At 53.3% G+C, this 22,669-nt stretch overlaps 1 protein-coding gene across 3 annotated transcripts; it reads left to right on the top strand.

Annotated features, from left to right (window-relative positions):
- Window positions 1-122: 122 nt before the first annotated feature.
- On the top strand, window positions 123-22,401 carry NUMBL (NUMB like endocytic adaptor protein). 3 transcript variants are annotated; one of them, XM_045785002.2, is made up of 10 exons: window positions 123-363; window positions 3,871-3,955; window positions 5,542-5,678; window positions 6,621-6,695; window positions 6,784-6,858; window positions 7,764-7,904; window positions 14,866-15,055; window positions 16,489-16,794; window positions 19,693-19,815; window positions 20,714-22,401. In XM_045785002.2, the coding sequence occupies exons 1-10, from the start codon at window positions 340-342 to the stop codon at window positions 21,340-21,342; spliced, it is 1,785 nt and encodes a 594-aa protein (XP_045640958.1). In that variant the 5' UTR covers window positions 123-339; the 3' UTR covers window positions 21,343-22,401. The 3 variants fall into 3 exon arrangements, with proteins under 3 accessions (XP_045640958.1, XP_045640947.1, XP_045640937.1); XM_045784991.2 differs by having other exon boundaries at window positions 5,539-5,678; window positions 16,492-16,794; XM_045784981.2 differs by having other exon boundaries at window positions 124-363; window positions 5,539-5,678.
- The last annotated feature ends 268 nt before the right edge of the window (window positions 22,402-22,669 follow it).

The raw sequence follows: 22,669 nt of genomic DNA, 5'->3' as shown, positions 1-22,669 counted from the left end.
GTCATATCTGCGTATAGGCGTGGCCTGCAGGCCAGGGGGTGGGGCTTGAGCCGGCCAGGCGCCGGGCTGGGGCGGGGTTTTCTTGCATATCCCGCAGGCGGCGGGCCAATGGGCGGGGCTGGGGCGGGGAGCCGAGGCAGGAGGGGCGCTCCCCCGCCCCCGGAACGGAATCCTCCGGGGAGCGGAGCAGGCTCGCGCGCGTGCATCCCGCACCATCCCCCGGCCCCCGGCCCCGGCCCGCGTCAGACCGAGCTGCCGCCGCCGCCGCCACAGCAGCAGCAGCGCTCGGGGATCCGGGCCCAGACGGGGCCGCGGGAGGCGGGGGCGCCCGGGCCCTGGATGTCCCGCAGCGCGGCGGCCAGCGTGAGAAGGGCGGGAGAGGGGGACTCGGGTGGGGGGCGGCGCCGCTGCTGATGTGGCGGAGGGTGGGAGGCGGCTGCGGCGCCCGGATGGAGAGAGGGTGCCAAGGCTGGGGAGGGTGGGCCTGGGTGGGGGTCCTGAATAGGCCCCCTCTCAGCCGAAGCTTGAGAGACAGGGGTCCGGGGCACAGGCCTTCTCTTGCCAAGGCCCTGGAGATAAGGATCTTGGACATAGACCTGTCCCTCAGAAAAAATCAAGGGCAGGGGGACAGATTCTAGGTAAAACTCCCTGGGCAAGATTTTGGGGATGGGGTCCAGGACACAACCCCCACATCAAGCAAGGGCCTCCAGGAGGCCATTCCGGAGCAGACGCAATCCCTACCCCTCCCTGCCTGAGGTGGTCTGTGAGCACAACAACCCTCTAGCCAAGGTCTTGAAGATGGGGGTCCCTGGGCACAGCTTCCCCACCAAGCCAAGGCCTGAGGGAGATTCCAGGCACAGTCTGTACCCAGGCCTCAGAGACGTCCTGAGCACAGCATCCCCCCCAATCCTTGGGCGGTGTCCCAGGAATAGCCCCTTCTCAAAACAAGGTCCCTGTGCCTGGGACTCCACCACCCACCCAGCCTGAATAAAATAGGGAAATTTCAGGCAACCCCCAAAGGCTTGGTCAAGGGTCCCTGGGGCTGCCCAGCTGCCTGGGAGTGGCCCCACCCACAGACAATGCGCTGCCTCCCTCTCCTGGGTATGGCCCCCAGGCTCCAAGATTCAGGCTGGGGGTGGGGGGCGGCTCCCCAGGGACCAAGTGCAGCCCTGTCTGTCTGCAGCGTCTGCGGGTGACGGCGGCTTTGTGTGTGGTACCTGGGGGGAAGGGGGAAGCAGGCGATAGGGAGGTGGCTAAGAGTGTGACCTGGTGTTTGTGTGACTGTGGCTGTGTGTGCGCGCATGTGTGCTGGAGCTGGTGACTCTGAGGAATCCTGTGCGTGTGTCTGTGTTTTGTGCTGGTGGTTGTGTCTAGTAATGTATGCGATGGGGTCTGCATGTGACCCTGGCATTTGCGTGGCTCTATGTGTGTGTGACAGCTGCTCCTTGTCCAGAACCCTGTACTTTGTAGTCTGTGTTTGAGTGTGTGTGTGCATGGTTGTGACTGTGTGGTTGTGTCTGTGATTACATCTTTTGTGACCCAGGGTGTGTGCTTTGGAAACCATAACTGGGTTGTGACAGTGTGTGTGTTGGGTCTGGAGTTGGGCGACTGTGTGCCTGACAAGCTGTGGGTGGAGTTGGGACTGTGTACGTGGAGTTGTGTCTATGACTCTATGGCCATGTGCCATTCTCCCAATGACTTGTGAATGTTTGTGGTTGTGCCTATAACTGATTATATATGTGGGTCACACATATGTCTATGTGACACATAACTGTCCCTGCAACTCGGGGTATGTGACTGCCGTTGTAAATGAAGACACATCGTGCCCGGTTGAGGGTTGGCCCTGTGAGCGGTTGTGTGTTCATGGCCACATCTATGTGTGTGACCAGGATTGTATAAGTGTCCCCGTCTAGCTCTTTGTGTTGATACTCAGTGTGCGCGTTTATTGTGTCTGCGTGTGATTTGGGTGAAAGATTGGAGTAGGGGTCTGAACCCCTGACTGATTATTAATAGAGGGCTATTTCATCGTGTGTGACTCAAGCTCTAGTTGTGTCTGTGGTGACACCAGGTAACGGTGTTTGTGTGTTGGGGGGGTAATAGGTGACTGTGGCTTCTAGATTTGTGTGCGACCTGCTTGTCTGCGACCCTGGGTGATTATATGTACTTATGTCTGTGTTGTGGCCCGTGAGAGTGCACGTGTCTATAGCCGTGTGGCTGCCTGGTGTGCATGTGTCCCTGTGTGCGTGCTGGACTGCATGGGTTTCCATCTGTGTGATTTGGTGACCGGGTGACTCTCCTGACTGCGTACATGGCTCTGTCATGAACCGTGTCTTCTGTGGAGACACAGCCATAAGCGCCATGTCCGGGTCACCGCATTTCTGAGTTCTGTCTCTTCATCCCTGTGTGCTTATGACGTGTGCAATAGAAAATTGTGTGCCGACGTCTCTCTGTGTGAGATACTGTGTGTCTGTCCACCCAGGGCTGTGACTCTGTGTGGCCACAGGCTTCTCCCTGTGACCTGTGTGTTTGCATGAGGAGAGGCCGTGTGTCTGTGATGGGGTGACAGGGTGCAGCTGGGGATGGGACACTGGGGGACTGTTTCATGGCCAGGGTGTATGGCGGGTAAAGATGCTGTGTCCATTTCTGAAATGTGTGTGGCGGGGACTCTGAGCCGGCAACTGTCTGGCTGTACCTGAGCATGGCTATCCCGAGGGACAGTTGTCTCTGGGTGGTCCTATGCATGTCTTCAGTGTGCATGCCTGTTCCTCTATCACGCACAGGCCATGGCTGTCCCTGTCTCTGGGTGTGATTGGTTGGGCAAGACTCTCCATGTAAGTGTGGCTGATTACTGTGACCACACATGTGTCCCTGTGACTGGGTGTGTGTGACCGTGACAGCACGTGACCCAAACAGCGTGTCGGTGTGGCTGCTACAGTTGGGGGCTGAGAATCCGTGTGCCGCTGTGTGCCTGGAGGTGATGGGGCACCTGTGGCTGTGGCCGCGTGTGGCGGTGTGGGACCGAACGTGTGGCGGTGTATCTGCCTGCACCCATGACCAGATGTCATCGCGCAGCAGTGGAGCGCATGTGACAGGTGTGTGTGGCTGGGAGCATGTCTGTGTGTGACTCTGTGCTAATGGGCAACCTCTCACCAGGGAGGTGACATGCTTGGTGTGACTCTAGGTGCTGTGACACGAGTATGTCGGGTGGGGGCCTGAGAAGATGTCATTGGGAGTGAGTGCTGCTCCAGTGGGTGTCCCCGGGCCCGGCTCTCCATGTGGCTGAGAGAATAAGAAGTGACCAAACATCCAGGAGCCGATGTGACCAGATGTTCGTGGCAGGGCCTGGGCAGGCTGGGACTTGATATTTGCAGGGACAAATGTCCGTGTCTGTGAACACAGATATGTGACCAGACGTTATAGTGGCTGCAGCTGTTTATGTGTGTCTGTGTGATCTGGTGTGTGCAGCTGGTGGTGGTGTCTGTGTGTAGCCACACGTGCAGAGCTGTGCCCAGGTGCCAGGGACCGCTGCAGACCTGAGCTGCATGCATGCATGTGACTGTATGTTTATGTGTAGCCTGGACATGCGTCTAGAGGTCAAGGCCACTCCCTCCTCACACCATCCCCTTGGGTACTGAGGGCCTCCTGAGGCCAGGACATCCCCAACATGTGCCCCCTGGAAACACACCTACTCATTCCTGGGTCCTTGCTACCAGGTGGCTGGTCTCCCTAGTAACAGTTGCTATGACAACTGGGGCTCTCATCAAGGAGCCTGAGATGGGGGGGTTGGCTGTTGTCCAAAGAGGGGGCAAGGTAGGGGACTGAGCCCCAACCCAAGCCAGTTTCTCACCTTCTCCTCCCTTCTTTGGGCAGGGCGGACCCAGGAGGCCTGAGCAGCATCTGCCCCCAGCCCCCTGTGGGGCCCCGGGGCCTCCCGAAACCTCCAGGACGGAGCCAGGTGAGTGACCAGCTGGGGCCAGGGCAAGGGCTGAGTGAGTGCGTGGGTCTGCCTTGCACGACCGGAGGAACGGTCCCTGCGCTCACACGGGCTTAATCACACTCATGAGGGCACACCCTCGAATGTCTTCCCTGCACACTCAGTAACCATCAAACCCTCACAAATAACACGCATGAACACACTCTCACAGACAACAACCTCCTGCTCTCACACATCTACCCAGATACTTGGTTGCATAGACACACCTTCAGAACAACACTCATGAACCCACACTCCCTACAACAGCCACACGCTCTGACACACGCACATCCTCCCAAACAAAAGCCACAGACACACGGCCTCACCACCAACAGTGGCACTCTTGGCCAGAGACACGGGCTCTCGGATGACTCTCAGTCACACACTGTCGTAGGCCACAGCCATCGAAGACAGTAGCCACACCCTCACACAGACACGCAGCTTCAAAGACAATGGTCAGGGACACACCGTTCTGAAGACAACTGCTTGGTGCTCAGACATCTCCTCGCGGGCAGCGTTCCCTGACACACATTCCACAACCACCCTCGCACTTAGATACCCTTCAGCAGCAAGCTTCGGGGACCTTCACTTACAGACCCCTCACAGACAGCATTCCCAGACACACACTTTCACAGACAACCATTCTCAGATCCGTGTCCTTCTGTACATAGTCTTCAGAAGTACACACACTCACAGACCATCCCTGCGTGCTCAGATCTAGACACCATCAGGAATACACCAGCTGCACACTTGCACACACACACACACACACACACACACACACAGGGTCCCCGTCTGCTAGTGGTGCTCTATCCTGGTTGGCCCCTCATGCTCCTCCTGGGACTGTCAGGGTGGCTTATCAGTCAGTGAAGACTGTCTTAGTCAATGAAGACTGTCCCCACCTCCACTGTGGCCACCTCCACTCCTCCTCCTTTGTCTGACAGTCACAGGTGCACACGGCTCCTGAAGGGCTCCTGCCTTCGACTAGACACAGTTGACAGAGGGGCGGATCTCAGAGGCACAGAGACGAGCCCCCAGCCCCCACACATTCTGGCTTGGGTTCTGGACCTCAATCCTTGGACTTTCTGAGTCCCCCCGCATAGAACGCATGCAACTCCCAACTCTTGTGCTCTCCGACCATCTCTTCCCCTGACCTCCTACCCCTAAAACCCCTGGACTCACGACCCGTGGCCCCTATGCCTTCTAACCCATTAGTTTGGATCCTCATACCTCTTGACTGTCACCTCCCTCATCTCCAGACAGCTAAAAGCTGTGATTCATGACCCCTCCCATCCTTGACCTCCATGCACCTAGCCCCAAGTTTTTCTTCTGAAGCCTCACTGCTGACTCTGACCCTCCCTTCCCTGCCTTCCCGGTGTCCCCTGACTGCTGCTGATGCATGTGCCCTGAATGCCATGTCCTCTGACCCAGTGACTCCCCCTAACCCTGTAACCCAAATCCCATGCTATCTGACCCCATGTTTCCTGAGCACTGTATCCATCTCCCTGGAGCCCATGCCTCCAGCCCCCACCCTTGACCCGTGCGCCCCTGTCCTGTGTCACCAGAAGGCGCGGGCACCATGAATAAGTTACGGCAGAGCCTGCGGCGGCGGAAACCAGCCTACGTCCCCGAGGCATCACGCCCCCACCAGTGGCAAGCAGACGAGGACGCGGTGCGCAAGGGCACGTGCAGCTTCCCGGTCAGGGTGAGTGGGCGGGGCCGTGGGCGGGGCGCTGGTAGAGGTCAGGGTGAGTTGGCGGGGCCGTGGGCAGGGCGCTGGTAGAGGCTGTGAGCTTACTTAAGGTTAGAGGGGGCATTCCCAAAGAGCTGTGGAGCCTGCTGGAGCAGAACCCCACGGCCTGGGCCCTTCAAACGCGGGATCAAACCCCAGCCCACATTCTCTTGTACCAGGAGTGTATTACCCGGGGGGTCCGAGGGGGGGTTCGGGGGGCGGTACGGGACCTTCTTCCTGGAGTCACCCTATTCTGCTGGAGCTCACAATTTCCAAAATGCCCTGGACGACACTTTACAACACATACTGCACTTCGTGAGGGAGACAGCAGGATTCAGGTTCAAATCCCAACTCAGTCCCGGCCTGGCTGGGTGACCACAGCCGATGGTCACAACCCCTCCGTTTTCTTTTCCCTTACCGCAGAAGGAGACAGAGTGTGAGGGTTCCATTTGGAGGTGTGGGAAACGCTGGTGGGGCTGAGGAAGGGAAGGCAGCCAGTAAAGGGCGTTTCACTAACCAACAGCTGTGGGCACCCAAGCTTGATGCCCCTGGGACGAATGCTGGGAAATAGAGCCATCCCAGCCATGGGGTGAGGGAGCTGGGGTACCCCAGCTCCCATCGGGTCATCAGTGGGCCAGTCCTGGAGCCCCGAGATGCATACACTGGCGACCAGAAGGAAGAGGGTGACACGTTAAGGCCCAGGAAGAGAGGCAAGATGGGAATCAGAACTACCCACCTGCTTCAGTGTCCCCATCTGCGTGTCTGGGATGGGAAGAGAGGACCCACCTAACAGAGTGGATTAATATGTATGATGGGCGAGGGACCTTGCGTGACATGTCGCAGCTGCTCAGGGGACACTGGGAAGGTATTGGTTACTGTGCTGATGTCCTGTCCTCCCGTCTCCTCCCCGCCAAGTACCTGGGCCATGTGGAGGTGGAGGAGTCCCGGGGGATGCATGTGTGTGAAGATGCCGTGAAGAAGCTGAAGGCGGTGAGTGAGGGGTGGAGCCGGGAGGGGGCCAGCTCAGACCCCGAGAGGCAGCCCTGACCAGGCCCTTTATCCTCCTCCCCTGCCCCAGATGGGCCGCAAGTCCGTGAAGTCTGTCCTTTGGGTGTCAGCCGACGGGCTCCGAGTGGTGGATGACAAGACCAAGGTAGGAGGCCTATGGGGGTGGGAGGGGGCATCAGTGGGCCCCTCGCCTCCCCCAGCTTGAACCGTGGCTTAGGACGCCTTCCCACCCACCTCCAGGATGTCCCTCCCTCCGGGGCCTTCTAGACCATGTGGTCCCGCAACATCTTGGCACACCTCATAGTCATAACTCAGACCTGAGTCCTGCAGTTATTATGGGGGGCACAAGTAGGGGGTGCGAGCACAGGCTGAGGAGCACCCACGTATCTGCTGGGTGACCCAGAGTATGAGATTTAACCCTTCTGTGCCTCAGTGGCCTCATCTGTGGAATGTGCCCCTAAATGAGAAGGTAGGTGCGCGCAGTGTAAAACAGTGCGTGGTGCAGCGCAGTGCTCAGATCAGTGGGCGGATTTTAGCTGTTCTGTGTTTATTGTCAGTGTCCCGGCCAGAGGGGAGCATCACATGGCCCAGAGCTGAGTATCTAGTTGCTCACCGTTGATTTCCCTCCCCAGAGACTGCCCAAGGAGGCCACAGCACATGACAAGAGTTAGGTTAACAACTAAACGGGATTGACACCTTTGTACAGGCAGTTCCCTCGCCCCAAAAGACTGTTCCCTGCCTTTTTGCCTAGTGAATACCTCCTCGAGAAAGCTCTGCCCATCTCCTCACAAGTCGAATCAGGCACCTCTTCGTGGTTCCCAAGGGTCCCTGTGCCTCCCCCATCCCGGCCCTGACCCCTCACCTGTGTCTCTCTCTGGTAATGGGCCTGAGTCCCACGCTAACCCATGCGAGCAGGGCCCTTCTCTGTTTCAATGAGTGCGGGGTCCCCACCCGGTTCAGGACAGGACAGAGAGCAGACGCTAAGGGAGTGCTGAATGAATACATGAAAGAGTTCAAGTTCCTCCCCTGGTTTCCCTGGCCACCTTCCAGGACCTGCTGGTAGACCAGACCATCGAAAAGGTCTCCTTTTGTGCCCCTGACCGCAACCTGGACAAGGCTTTCTCCTACATCTGCCGGGATGGGACCACCCGCCGCTGGATCTGCCACTGTTTCCTGGCGCTCAAGGACTCTGTGAGTATCACCGAAGTTGGGAGGAAGCGGGCTGACTCGTCTCACCTACGGAGTCGGGCCGGCCACTCACCTCTCCTCTCTGTGCCCCATGTCCTCACAGCTCCTAACTTAGAGGACTACGGGGAGGCTGGCGGGGGTTGATACAAAGTATTTGGAATGACAGCTGGCACATCAGAAGCGCTCAGGAAAACATTAATTACCATCGTCCTCATTATCCATAGTTCTGCATGTTTCTCTTATTTTTCTTTTTTATGAGGGGCGTATGCGTATAGTAACATGCGCAGGTGGTCTGGGCACAGCTCCATAAACTCTTGCTTACGTCACAACCCCAGCTAGGTCAAGTGGTAGAGTTTCCTGCCCCCAGCCGCTCCCTCGGGCCCTTCTCAATGATACCCCCAGGGTGCCCACACTTCTTTCAGCCTCGGTTCACGGTGTCTGCAGTTCTTTCCATTTGGGGCATCAAGGTCCCCTCTGAGAATCTGATGGAAGCCACAAATGGACTGTCTTCTCAGAAATATTCTCATAGTTAGGATTCTGATTCTGGGACAGAAAACCCCCAGCTGCCAGTCATTTCAGTGAGATGGAAGTTTGTTCCTGGTTCATGTGAAAGACATCCAGAGGCAAGAAGTGCAGGACTGGTGTGGCTCCTCTGTTCTCATCAAGGGCTGCGGCTCCTTTATCTTGTCATGGCACTGGAGTGTGGCCTCCACTCCATGATCCAAAATGGGTGCACATGCTCCAGTCTTCGCATCTTCATTCCAGCTACATAAAGGAGGGAGGCATGAAGAGGGCCACGTAACAAGTACATCCCATTGGCTAGAATGTAGTCATGTGGACATCCCTTGCTGCAAAAGATGGTGGAAAATATCATCTTTATTCTGTCCTATCCCCTGGACCCTGACCTCAGACCTCACCCAACTTGGTAGGAAAGCACAGTCTCAGCTCCCTGCATTAGCTAATGTTTTATGGCGGCTGGCAGCAGAAACCAATCTGGCTAACTTAACTCCAAAATGTTATAATAGGGGGGATCTCACAAAATCAAAGGGCAATCAAGAGCATTAAGCCTCAGAAAGGTCAGGAAGCAGGGCAGCCTGGGACACCACGTAGGGGACAGTTCCCTCCACTGCACTGCTGCAGAGAGGAGTCCAGCCTCCAGTGTCCTGGGTTAAAATTCTGACAAGAGGGCATGGGATTGGCCTGGCGTGGGTCAGGCCCCCCTTGGTCGGGGGAACGTGGAGCACGCAGACTGACTTATCCAACATGGAAGCGCAGCTCCCCAAAGGGAATTTGGGGTGCCGTTATCAAAAGCAAGGGGAATGGATACTGGGCAAGTAAAACAACATGTATCCCTCTCAGATTGTCACGGGATTCCTTCGTATTTCAGAAACCCCCACCCCAAGAGCTCCAAACTCCCCAAACTGGTCAGTATTGCCAACTTTCTCACTCATACACACAATCTCAGACCTCAAACCGGGGGTGGAAAACCAATGTGAGAGTATGAGGATGGATTGGTCAGTACTGGTGAGCGCCTGCCTGGGGCTAGCATGGAACTGTCAGAAACCCAGAGCCCCGAGCGACTGCGTCTTCCCTGAGCATAGCAAGCTAAGTTGTATCAGCTATCTGTTGCTGCGTAACAAATTGCTCCAACGTTTCGTGGCTTAAAATGACAGTCATTTAATATCTCTCGGGGTCTGTAGGTCAGGAATTTGGACGAGGCTCAGCTGGGTGGGGCTGGCTCCAGGGTCTCTTACGCCGTTACAATCCAATGGTGTCCAGAGCTGTCACTGCAGGAGCGCGGCCAGACAGCCTGACTCGTCATGTATCTCAGGACATCTCCACAAGGTCTCTCCAGCAGGGGGCTTCAGGAGAGCTGGACTTCTTACGTGGTGGCACGGAGCTCCAAAATTAGTTGAGAGAGAGAGAGACAGAGAGAGAGCTCGCACCAAGAGGAAGTTGTGTCACCTGCTTGGTCTCGGTCTTGGAAACCACACAGCCTTGTGTCTGTGGAATTCTGCTTGTCCGGGCAGTTGCAGAGGTCTTCCCAGGCTAAGGGGAGAGAACACAGACTCCACCTCTGATAGGGGAGTGACGAAATTCTGGAAGAGCCGGCAGTGGTTGTGGCTATTTTTGGAAAACACGTGGCCACGTGGTTATTGTGGATTCAGTGTCACACCACCTGGCTGTGGGGCACGAGGCCCGAGTGACTTTCCTCTCGGGGACTCAGTCTCCTCCGCTGTGAAATGGGGATGTTAGCAGTGGCTGCTCACAGGTGTGTTGGGGAAGCATTCATTAGGATCACACCCAGAAAGTTCTACACAGAGTCCCATAACACATGTTCAGTCACTAGGAACGGTTGCTATCATTTGAAAAGTACTTGGGGGGCGCTTGGGTGTCTCAGTCGTTAAGCGTCTGCCTTCGGCTCAGGGAGTGATTCCAGGGTCCTGGGTTTGAGCCCTGCGTCGGGCTCGCTGCTCCACTGGAAGCCTGCTTCTTTCTCTCCCACTGCCCCTGCTTATGTTCCCTCTCTCACTGGCTGTCTCTCTCTCCGTCCAGTAAATAAATAAAATCTTAAAAAAAAAAAAAAAAGAAAAGAAAAGTACTTGGGGGTGAGAATCAAAGCAAGAAGAGAGCAGGCCATCTCCCCTGGGTAAAGAGCGTGACCTTCTCTGCGTTCCCTTCCACTTCTGAGCCTCAGGTTTGAAGCATTAAGCGGTAAACTCCCAGGATTCCCCAAGTGTACCTTTATTTTTTGAGGTGCAATTCACGCAAAATTCATCATATGAAAGCATACGCTGCAGTGGCATTTAGTACGCTCTCAACCTTGTTCGTTCACCACCTCTCTCTAGTTGCCAGTATTCTCATCGCTCCTAAAAGGAACCTCAGGCCCATTAAACCGTCACTCCCTGTGCCCCACACCCTCCTCCCCGCCAAGCCTGGCAACCGCTAGTCGGCTTCCTGTCTCTGTGGCCTTACCTCTTGTAGACAGGTCATGCAAACGGAATCATACGGTATGTGGTCTTTGCCACTGGCTGTTTTCACGTAGCACCATGTTTTCAAGGTTCATCCTTGTTGTAGCTTGTATCGGTACTTTTTTTTAAAATGGCTGAATAATATTCCATTGTATGGATATATTACATGTCATTTATCTTCTCATCCACTGATGGACATTCAGGTCCTTTCTACCTTTTGGATATTGTGAATAGTGCTGCTATGGACATTGGTGTGCAAGTATTTGTTTGAATACCGGCTTTTAATACTTTGGGGTCTATACCTAGAAACCGGGTTGCTAGATCATATAGTAAATTTATGTTTAAATGTTTGAGGAATTGCCAAATTGTTTTCCACAGAGGCTGTACCGTTTTACATTCCCACTAGCAAAGTACAGGGTTCCAATTTCTCTACATCCTGGCCAGCACTTAATACTTTCCTTTTTTTTTTTTTTTTTTAATTATAGCCACTCTTGTAGGTATGGAGTGGTATCTCAGTGTGGTTTTGATTTGCATTTCCCTACTGACTAATGATGTTGAGACTCTTCTTATGTGTTTGTTGGCCATTTGTATAGCTTTGGAGAAATGTCTATTCAAATCCTCTACCCATTTTTTTTTAATTGGGTTGTTTGTCTTTTTATTGTTGGGTTGTAAGAGCTTTTTATATATTCTGGACACTAGATACTTATCAGTTATATGATTTGCAAAACTTTCACTCCACTCTCTGGGTTGTCTTTTCACTTTCTTGGTAATGTCCTTCGATGTACAAATGTTTTTAATTTTGATGAAGTTCAATTTATCTATGTGCATTTGATGTGATATCTAAGAATCCATTGCCAAATCTAAGGTCATGAACACTCTGTGTTCTATTCTAAGAGTTTTATAGTTTTACCTCTTACCTTTAGGCCTTTGGTCCATTTTGAGTTAATTTTTGTAAATGGTGTGAAGTAGGGGTCCAACTTTATTTTTTCCATGTGGATATCCATTTGTCCCAGCACCATATGTTAATTGGACTGTTCTTTCTCCATTGAAGTCGTGGTACCCTTACGGAAAATCAATTGACCATAGATGTGTAGGTCAATATCTGGCTCTCAATTCTTTTTTTTTTTTTAAGATTTTATTTATTTATTTGACAGAGAGAGACAGCCAGTGAGAGAGGGAACACAAGCAGGGGGAGTGGGAGAGGAAGAAGCAGGCTCCCAGCGGAGAAGCCTGATCTGGGGCTCGATCCCAGAACGCTGGGATCCCGCCCTGAGCCGAAGGCAGACGCTTAACGACTGCGCCACCCAGGCGCCCCCTGGCTCTCAATTCTATTTCATTGATCTATGTTATCCTTATGGCTGTGTCACATTATTTTGATTACTGTAGCTTTGGAGTACTATTTTAAATCAGAAAGTGTGTGTTCTTTTATTCTGTTCTTTTCCAAAATTACTTTGGCTCTTCTGGTCCTTTGCAATTTCCAATTTTAGGGTCAGCTTTTCTATTTCTGCAAGAATCTATTGGGATTCTGATGGGGATTGCATTGAATCTATAGACCACTTTGGAAATACTGCTATTGTTAACAATATTCAGTCTCCCAATCCATGAGCATGGGATGTATTTCCATTTATTTAGGTCTTCTTTAATTTCTTTCAGCAGTGTTTGGTAGTTTTCAGCATGCATGTCTTTCACTTCCTTGGCTTAATTTATTCCCAGCCATTTTATTATTTTATTTTATTTTATTTTATTTTATTTTATTTTATTTTATTTAAGAGAGAGCACGTGTGCACATGAGTGGGGGGCGGTGGGGACAGTGTGGTCAAAGGAGAGGGAGAGAACCTTTTTTTTTTTTTAAGATTGTATTTATTCATTTGAGAGAGAGAGAGAACATGAGCAGGGAAGAGAGGCAGAGGCAGAGGGAGAAGCAGACTCCCTGCTGAGCTGGGAGCCCAACGTGGGGCTTGATCCCAGGATCCCAGGATCATGACCTGAGTTGAAGGTAGACACTTAACCATCTGAGCCACCCAGGTGCCCTGGGAGAGAGAGAATCTTAAGTAGGCTCCACACCCAGCACAGAGCATGACAGGGGGCTTGATCTCACAACTCTGAGATTGTGATCTGAGCCAAAATCAAGAGTCAGATGCTTAGCTGACTGAGCCATGCAGGCGCCCCATTTTATTATTTTAGATGTTATTGTAAATGGGATTGTTGTAACTTCATTTTTGGATTGTTCGCTGTTAGTGTTGGTAGGTATAACTGATTTTTGTGTGTTGATCTTGTATCCTGCAACTTTGCCAAATTTATTTATTACCACTAATAGTTCCTTTGTGGATTCTCTCTGATTTTCTATATATAATATTATGTCATTTGTAAGTAGAGAAGATGTTACTTCTCTCTTTCCAATTTGGATGCCTTTATTTTTTTCTCTTGTCTAATCACTCTAGCTAGAACTTCCGGTACAGCGTTGAATAGAAGTGATGAAAATGGGCATTCTTGTCTTGTTCCTGTTCTTAGGGAAAAGCTTTCACTCTCTCACCATTGAGTATGATATTAGCTGTGACTTTTTATCAGGTTGAGGAAGTTCCTTTCTATTCCAAGTTTGTTGAACTTTTTTTTTTTATCATGAAAGGGGGCTGGATTTATCAAATACTTTTTTGGCGTTCATGGAGATTATCATGTGGCTTTTTTCCGTCTTTCTGTTAATGTGGTGTATTACACGGATTGATTTTCATAAGTTGAACCAACCTTGCATTCCTGGGATAAATCTCACTTAATCATGGTGCATAACCCTTGTCCTGTGCTGGTGAGTTCAGCTTGCTAGTATTTTGTTGAGGATTTTTGTTCCCAAGTTTGTCTTAACAGGTAGCTGGGCATCTTAGTTAGGAAACAGAAGTCAGACCGATCTCATTCTCATCCTAACTCTGCCACTCGCTCCTTGTAATGGGTGTGTTGACTAAGGCTCAGCTTCTTCATCTATAAAATGGGTTCGTAAGCATATCCACCTCCTGGCATGATTGTGAGGATTCCAACAAAGGATGGACAGATTTACGGGGACACCTATGTGGTGTTTCCCTGTGCCTGGCTCTTGGGCTGGCTCCCTGTGCTGTATGCCTTGCATATATTAGTTCATAGATAAATCTTGCAACAACCCTGTTAAGTGAGTGCTGCGAGGGCCCCCATTTTACAGACCAGGAGGCTTGGGCACCAAGAAGTGAAGTGGATTTCTTGAGAACACACAGCTGGAAAGCAGGAAGCCAGCATCATTGTGGCCTTGGAGCCTCTCAAGGAGGCACTCAACAGGGCTGTTGTTTTCACCCCCCAGGTTTTATGACAAAATGTTTTCTAGCTCACAGGGAAGCCAAAAGACTTGTATGGTAACCAGTCACCTGTACACCCACCACCCAGATCCTGCCATTAGGTGTGTCTGTGCTTACTCTATCGCTCAGCTGTCCATCCCATTCTTGATGCATTTCAAAGTTGCAGACATTGGAAGACTTCCCCCAGACACTTCGGCATGCATATGGTGAAGTAGAATTCATTCGTTTCCAGCTCCTTTTCTTTTAAAGTGTTATACATGCCGTGCACAGACCCAGCTATGTTAACAACCGCATATACCTGTATCACCCGAGCCCCTATCAAGACCTAGAACATTCCTCCACCCCAGCCAACGCCTCCTGCCCCTTCTCAGTGAGTTCCCACCCCCACCTCCTAAAGAACAGCCAGGCTTCCGACTTTTTTCACCATAGATTAGTTTTGCTAGTTCTAGAACTTCATTTAAAGGGAGCCATACAGCACTGCACTCTTGTTTCTGGCTTTTTCCTTTACTCCGAGCTGTCATCTGTTTCCCTCCCGGTGCAGATACACACCGAGGCCTGGGGCAGGGGCAGGGGACTTGTCCAGGATCACCAACACCGAGCTGCTGGCATCCAGGGCTTTTGGCGTCCAGCCTGCACGGCACCGCCTGTGCAAGCCCGGCCTGACCTGTCTTCCCACAGGGCGAGAGGCTGAGCCACGCCGTGGGCTGTGCCTTTGCAGCCTGCCTGGAGCGGAAACAGCGGCGGGAGAAGGAATGCGGGGTCACGGCCGCCTTCGATGCCAGCCGCACCAGCTTCGCCCGCGAGGGCTCCTTCCGCCTGTCGGGCGGCGGGCGGCCCGCCGAGCGAGAGGCCCCTGAGAAAAAGAAAGGTGGGTGCTGCCCAGAGGACAGGGCTGGGCCCAGAGTGGGCCCCCCGGTGTGTGGGTGGGGGACTGGGGATCCAGTGTGGGGGGAGAGCGGCAGAGGCACCGGGACTCTGCAATTTACAAAGCAGAGCGCCAGCCTCAAGGTGCGGTCAGGGTTTAGAGAGCTGGCGTCTTCGGCAATGTTCTGCCGGCCACAAACCCCGGCGGAGCTCGCCAGCGCTGCGCTACCTGCCAGCTCAGGGAGGTTCGGAGGTGGTTCAAATGGAGTATCGGGGCCGGTTAGTGGGTGGTGAAGCCAGCCTGATGGTTTGTGGCAGACAGGCACAGAAAAGAATAGAAAATATCAGGTTAGCTGAATGGAGTAAGGGTGAGTGTCCTTTAATGACACTTTTATTGCAAGATATGTATTTGCGTGTGTATGTGTTGGGGGGGGACGGGTTACCGAGTGAAAGGTTTTTCATACTCTGATGTTGCCATCAAGAAAGATATTTGGTAATCTCTACCATTCTAGGTAAGTGGCAAATACTTTATAAATTCTAAAACAGTGTGGTTTTTATTTTATTATTATTATTTTTTTTAGAGAGAGAGAGCATGAGCAGGGGTAGACAGAAGAAGAGGCAGAATCCCAAGGGGTGAGGTGTGGCTCAGTCCGCGAAGCTTCTGCGTTCAGCTTAGGTCTTAATCTCAGGGTCCTGGGATCGAGTCCTGCATTGGGCTCCCTGCTTGGTGGGGAGTCTGCTTCTTCTCCCTCTGCCCCTCCCCCTACTCGTTCTTGCCCACGATCTCTCTCTCTCTGTCTTTCAAATAAAATCTTTTTTTTTAAAGGTTTTATTTATTTGAGAGAGAGACAGAGAGAGCACAAACAGGGAGGGGAGAAGGAGAGCGAGAGGCAGGTTAGGGTATTGGCTTAGGACACAGACTGGAGTCAGCCTGCCCATTCCTAGCTTCGTGGCTTCAGCAGAGTCACTTACCATTGCTGGGCCTTGGTGTCCACATCTGTAAAACGGGGATAATGGTCATATCAACTTCACTGGGGAGTTGCGAGGATCGAATGGCTCGATACTTGCAAGGCACTTGGAACAATGCCTGATACATGCGTCATGCACCAAATACGTGTTCGTTAAATTAATCAGAAAGGGAGACAGAAGGTCTCAGAAGGGAAAACAGCGGAAGCAGCGAAGAAAGCCAGACCGGGGACAGAAAGCGAGAGAGACCCAGAAGGTCAGGTTGGAGGAGGAATCCCCGAGGGCCTCCTGGGGCAGGCGGTACTGGTGTGGTGGGGATGAGAGACATTTCAGGGCTCTGACCAGCCTGTCGTGAGGACAGGACACAGTGGGTAAGGAAGGCAGCACTGGAAGATGGTTAAGGAGACTTGGTGGGAGACGAGCGAATGCCTAGGCGGGGTATCCAACCACCCGTCTCCCCCATGTCTCCAGCAGAGACAGCAGCTGCCCCAACTGCGGCTCCCGGCCCTGCTCAGCCCGGGCACGTGTCCCCAACACCAGCCACCACATCCCCTGGTGAGAAGGGTGAGGCAGGCACCCCAGTGGCTGCAGGCACCAGTGCGGCCGCCATCCCCCGACGCCATGCCCCCCTGGAACAGCTGGTTCGCCAGGGCTCCTTCCGTGGATTCCCGGCACTCAGCCAGAAGAACTCACCTTTCAAGCGGCAGCTGAGCCTACGGCTGAATGAGCTGCCGTCCACACTGCAGCGCCGCACTGACTTCCAGGTGAAGGGCACAGGTGAGCCTCGGGCTCGGCGGGAAGGAACAGCAGGATCAATACCATACCACCAGCCGTAGTAAGCACCAGAGAGAGAGGAGGTAGTATACACCTTGATCAATTAGCACTGTCTGCCAGGGGAAAGGAAAGAGAGGTGGAACACATCGGGGTCTATTAGCAATTAGCAGCATCTGCCACCAGCAGGGGAGAGAGAGTATAAATCATGATTGATTAGTAATGTCTACTATTGGCAAGGAATAGCAGAAGAGTGGCACAAGCCACGATCAATTAGTAATGTCTGCTGTGGTTAGGGAAATAGGAGAGGTGGCTTACATCACAATTGATTAGCAAAGTATGCCAGGGGCATGGGAGAGGAGAGAAGCTGCCTGGATGCCATTGTTTGCTCAGGTGAAGGCTGAGACTCCAAGCATTTGGCCAGTGGAGCCATGAGATCTGGCTAGGTGAAGGATACAGGCTCAGGAAGGGAGGATTGTGATGGGTTAACAATGTCTGCCTGGAGCAGGGAGAGTAGAATGATGGCATATGGCACCATCTCCCACCAGGGTCTGCCATGAGCAAGAAAAAGGAGCAAGGTGGCACACCATATGATTAATTAGTGAAGGTTGCCATGGATAAGGGAGAAAAGAGAGTAGCAGAAGTTATGTTAGCTCAAGAAGGGGCTCCCAGAATTTGGCCAGTGGAGACAGGAGGTGAATAGCACACATGAGCACGGGGTCAGGGGTCAATGAGCATAGTGATGGGTCTGCAGTGTCGCCGGTGGGCAAAAGATCAGGCAGAGGCAGCACCCATCGTTGTTGACTAGCCATGTCTTCCAGGGGCAGTGCTGAGGAAAGAGGCGACACATCATCATCGATTAGCAATGTCTGCCCTGGGTGCTGCTAGGAGGGGCAGTGGAGCTGTTCTGTGTTTCTTAGAGGGGAGATGGAATTGCAAGGACCAGTGCTCTCTCCTACCCATGAGGTCTGGCCGGGTGAGGGGGAAGGTGAGCAAAGAGACCAGTGGGGAAAAAGCATCGTGTTGGATTACTCATGTCTGCCACAGGCCAGAAAGAGGAGAGGGGTGGCATAGGTCGTGATCTAAAAGGTACATCTGTGTGGGAAAGGGGAAGAGAGGTGGCCCAGTACCGTGTTCTGCCTGAGGGAGACAGGCAAGAGGGCTGCCTTTCCTCCCAGCTGTCCGTGAAGTCATGTGGTCTGGCCCGCTTTCCTGCTTCCATATGCCAACTCGGAGACACCCACCTCTTATGGCCTCGGGGATTGGTGTGGGAGGTGTCGATCTGTGTCCGGAAGGCCGGGCTGCTCCGAAAGGTGACTGCTGAGCGGATGCCATTGCTGGTTGAGCGTGACGCACACGCGCTCCCTGTCCCGCAGCGTCCCTCGGCCCTCACACTCTCATGCTTGCTGTCCCCATGCAGCCCAACATGGAGCACACCGTGGGGCTGTCACACACACTCCCTGGCTCCCCTTGATTTGGAAGCTTCATGCGCCTGGAGCCAGTGGCATGCTTGCTTGGGTGTGACTTGCCCCCAGAACTTCCAGATCCGTGGGGTCACACTCTGCCGCAGGCGCCATACACAGGAGTCACACACTCAATGTGACTCAGAAGTCACACACCCTCGGAAGTCACGGAAGCTGGTGTGACTGGAGTGAAGCACTGGTGGTTCAGTGGTAGAACTCTCGCCCCCCATTAACACACACTTGGGCACATATCCCGATAGCCCACACGATGTACACACACTCACAAACCACACACCCGGGTTCACGCACACTTGGAAGTCACATCTGCGGATTCACGCGCACTTGCAAAAACATCCGTGTGTCATACGTGGGCGGCTGGATTGGCTCACGCTTGGGAATCACAAGCAAGACGCCACGTGCCTGGATTTGGTCACACTGAGATGTCGCACCCTCCGAAAGCTGCACACCTCTTTGGACTAATAATCCAGTCGTCCCAGAATTGACCTGGAAACCACTGAGCTGCTGGGCACCCCCACGTCACACCTGCGAAGCCCCACAGCCGATTGCTTTCTGATGCTCATTGGGGCGTCCTGTAGGTTGCCTTGGAGACAACCACTTGCTGAGATATCACACCGCATTGGCATTTCTGCTGTTTTTTTGGTTTTTTGTTTTGTTTTGTTTTGTTTAAATATTCTGCATTTATGACACTTTTTTTTTTTTTAAGATTTTATTTGAGAGAGAGAGAGAGTGAGCGCACAAGCAGGGGGAGGAGCAGAGGGAGAGGGAGAGGGAGAGGGAGGTTCCCCACGAGCCCGATGCAGCTCAATCCTGGGACCCCAACTGAGCCCCCCAGGCGTCCCTCTGGTGTTTACTTGGATGGCACTTTGTTTATCCCAAGCCCTCGTGAGGCCGCCTTACCTGCTCCGGGCTTCCTGGCTGGCTGGCGTACGTGCGTCTCTGTCCTCATGATGGATGCTTTCAGCCAGGCCAGGTGTGGTGGCCGCTTCTCCCCCCAAAGTCGGACAGAGGATCCCCAGCCGGCACACGACAGTGTGGCCAACCTCCATCCTGGCTAGTCAGTCCTCTTGCACCAGATGTGGTTGGATGTATTTTTTAATTAATATATTTTGGTAAACATTTAAAGTATTCTGGTTTGTAGCTACACCCAGATCTGGAGGTCCTCCTGGGTTTTGGGGGTCCCTGGGACTGTCAGCCAGCACATGTCCCATGCCACTTGGCTGTTGTCTCACTCCGATGTCACCCCCACACATGGACACAGGGTTAGCCCATTTACAGCCACGGCTATGTGCTTACCGCAGAATGGACCCGTGACCTACACACCCCACGACCCCAGGTCATCATAGGGGGCCACCTGAGGGCACGGGGTCAAGGGCAGGGCCTGGGCCTCTTCGCTGACCTCCACCCTTCCCTGACTTCCCAGTGCCCGAGATGGAGCCTCCCGGGGCCAGTGACAATGACGGCATCAATGCTCTGTGCACGCAGATCAGCTCGTCTTTCGCCAGTGCCGGAGCCCCAGCACCCGGGCCACCGCCGGCCTCAGGAGGTAAGCCTCCCCCCCATCTCCAGCAGCCACCCCACAGTGCCCCCTGCTTGCAGCCCCCTGTGCTGTTCAGGGCTCCCTCCCAGACGCCGGGAACCTAGGAATCCCACAAGCTGAGAACCATGGATCAGCTAAGGGCTGTGAGACCATCCTAACACCATGGAATCCGTTTCAAGCCTTAGATCGTCTTAGAATCCCAAGGTCATCTCAGAGCCATGGGTTCATCCTAGAACCACGGGGTCAACTTAGAACCACGGGATCAATTTCAAACCTTCCTGTCTCAGAACCATAAAATTTAGAAATCTACAGCCTTAGGATCACGGGATGTTAGAAACTGCAGATTTGGAACCATGAACCTTGGAATCACCTTAGAGCCACGAGCTTATTCTAGAACCACAGAAGCGCTCGGAACTGCAGTATACATTTAGAACTCTAGAATCTTCGAAAGCACAACCTTAAAACCATTGAACCTCACTATGTTTGAACCGTACAACTGAGAAAGGTCCACGCAATCTTAGAATCTTAGCCTCCCAAAACAGTACGTTGTCAAAATAATCAGAACTAAGGGTGCTATGAAAAATATTTAGTAACAGGTTTAGAAATAGTTTAAATATTTTTAAATATTTAAAAATATTCAGTAACAGGCACTGACCAATCAGAAGGGAAGCTGGGCTGGTGATTGTCACTCTCGTCTGTACTTTTCCATCTTCGGACCTGAGAATCCCAGAACTGTATTTTCTTAGCACTTCAGAACCATTCCGTGGTCCGGGATGGTTAAGCCGTTTGCCCCAAAGTCAACAGAGCTAATGAGGAGCAGAGCTGCATGCAAGGCGCTCAGCCCGGCTGCAGGGTCCGACCCCCAGCCTAGGGTTCTCTCAACTGTCCCCTCTCCTCTCTCTAGGGACTTCTGCCTGGGGGGAGTCCTCCATGCCCCCCGCAGCTGCCTTCCAGCCCGGGCACAAGCGGACCCCTTCGGAGGCCGAGAGGTGGCTAGAGGAGGTGTCCCAGGTGGCCAAGGCGCAGCAGCAGCAGCAGCAACAGCAGCAAGCGGCCACAGTGGCCCCCGTGGCCCCCGCCCTGCAGCCCTTCCCTGCCCCCGTCGGGCCCTTCGATGCCACGCCCGCCCAGGTGGCCGTGTTCCTGCCGCCCCCACACATGCAGCCCCCTTTTGTGCCCGCCTACCCAGGCTTGGGCTACCCGCCTGTGCCCCGGGTGCCCGTGGTGGGCATCACACCCTCACAGATGGTGGCCAACGCCTTCTGCTCGGCCACCCAGCTCCAGCCCCAGCCCGCCACCCTGCTTGGGAAAGCCGGAGCCTTCCCGCCCCCGGCCATGCCCACTGCCCCCGGGGGCCAGGCCCGCCCACGCCCCAATGGGGCATCCTGGCCCCCAGAGCCGGCACCTGCCCCGGCCCCTGAGTTGGACCCCTTTGAGGCTCAGTGGGCAGCATTAGAAGGCAAACCGGCTGTAGAGAAGCCTTCCAACCCCTTCTCGGGCGACCTGCAGAAGACCTTTGAGATTGAACTGTAGCCCAAGCCGCCCTGCCCACCCCAGCATCTCCAGGTGCCCTGCACCTGGGCGTGGAGGCCCAACCTCTCTCTAGGCCCGCTCCCTGGGGCTGCGCCCCCCCAACACCCCCTCTCGCCCCTTCTCTTGATCACCCCCCACAACCACTACAGAAGTGACATTGGATGCCTAGATTGCGACAGGATGGAATTCAGGGATGGACCCGGCCTGGCTAAGGGACCCATTTCACTGCCAGACTTAGGCTGGCAATGCCCTTACCCCCTCCACCCCCCCACCCCTGCCCCAGACACAGCGGGATGGCCACAGTCCCACCTAGTGGCCTCGGTTCAAGTGACATTTCTCAGTTTCTGTTGTTGACCTTCGACCTTCCAGTGTTGGGTGGGATGGAAAAGGGATGCCCACTTTGGGGCTCTTCTGGGCCCCACACGAGGGCCCACCCCAGTCTGGTCATCCCCTCCCATACACAGCACAAGCAAAGGGCTTCCTTCTGCCCACCTGCTGCGTTCACTGCCAATGCTGTGCTCACCCCTATCACCCCTCTCCCCCACTTCGGGGGGCCCACATCTTCCTTGGGCCAAGGTCTCATGGGGGTGGGGGCCAAGTTGGGGGCCCAGGAGGTGGGGTAGGGGGAAGGGGAAGGAGATGCTCAGTTACCTCACGTCAGTGCCCGCTGGGGAAGGGTCCGGGACGAGGGGGGGGCGCCTGGCGGGTACTTTTCTATCTTTTATTTCCAGATTTTTTTGTATCTAAACTTACAGATTTGTATTATACAAGGACAACCAATAAAGGAAGAATATAATGATGCCCCTTGGGACAGTGGGGTTTGTGTCGGGGGGATGGTGTGGTGGCAGAACCGTTCTTCCTGAATCATCTCCTAAAATGAGAGGAAGTGAAAAGGGTCTCCCTGCACCATAACCTCTGAGTCATAACATGATAGCAGGGAATGCTGACCCAGCATTTGAGAGGCGGGTATTAAAGGTGACCCAAAGTTACCCCAGTTTCTAATTCTTACAGACTTTGAACCAAGGAATTCAAACAATTACAATCTGCTTCTAATCAGTATTGAAATGTTCTTTTTGTATTTTTTAGTTCAGTATGGAAATTTTCAATAACCAGGTTTGGAATAGTAGCTCTTTGAGCTGGAAAATTCTTGTTTGGTCAATTGCATTTTCTGTAAGTTAGGCCAAAGTGTCATCTGACATGGCAACATGTTTTAAAGTCTCTCTCTTGTTTCTTGGGTCCCTTGATATCATCTACAATTTATATATTTTAAAATGGGTAACACAAATTATATGTTTAAGTCTTCATAGCCCTTGAAAATGAGGTGACT

Source organism: Ursus americanus, chromosome 21 (genome assembly GCF_024610735.1).
Source record: "Ursus americanus isolate L20-20 chromosome 21, mUrsAme1.1.p, whole genome shotgun sequence".
Lineage (NCBI taxonomy): Eukaryota > Metazoa > Chordata > Mammalia > Carnivora > Ursidae > Ursus > Ursus americanus.
Note: the sequence above shows the minus strand (reverse complement) of the source record. Positions and strands in the feature narration are given on the sequence as shown.

Coding starts and splice junctions, on each gene's coding strand:
- NUMBL (XM_045784981.2), top strand. CDS start 340: ATGTCCCGCAGCGCGGCGGCCAGC. Junction 6,859..7,763: donor TGGTGGATGACAAGACCAAG/GTAGGAGGCCTA, acceptor GCCACCTTCCAG/GACCTGCTGGTAGACCAGAC. Junction 16,795..19,692: donor CTTCCAGGTGAAGGGCACAG/GTGAGCCTCGGG, acceptor CTGACTTCCCAG/TGCCCGAGATGGAGCCTCCC.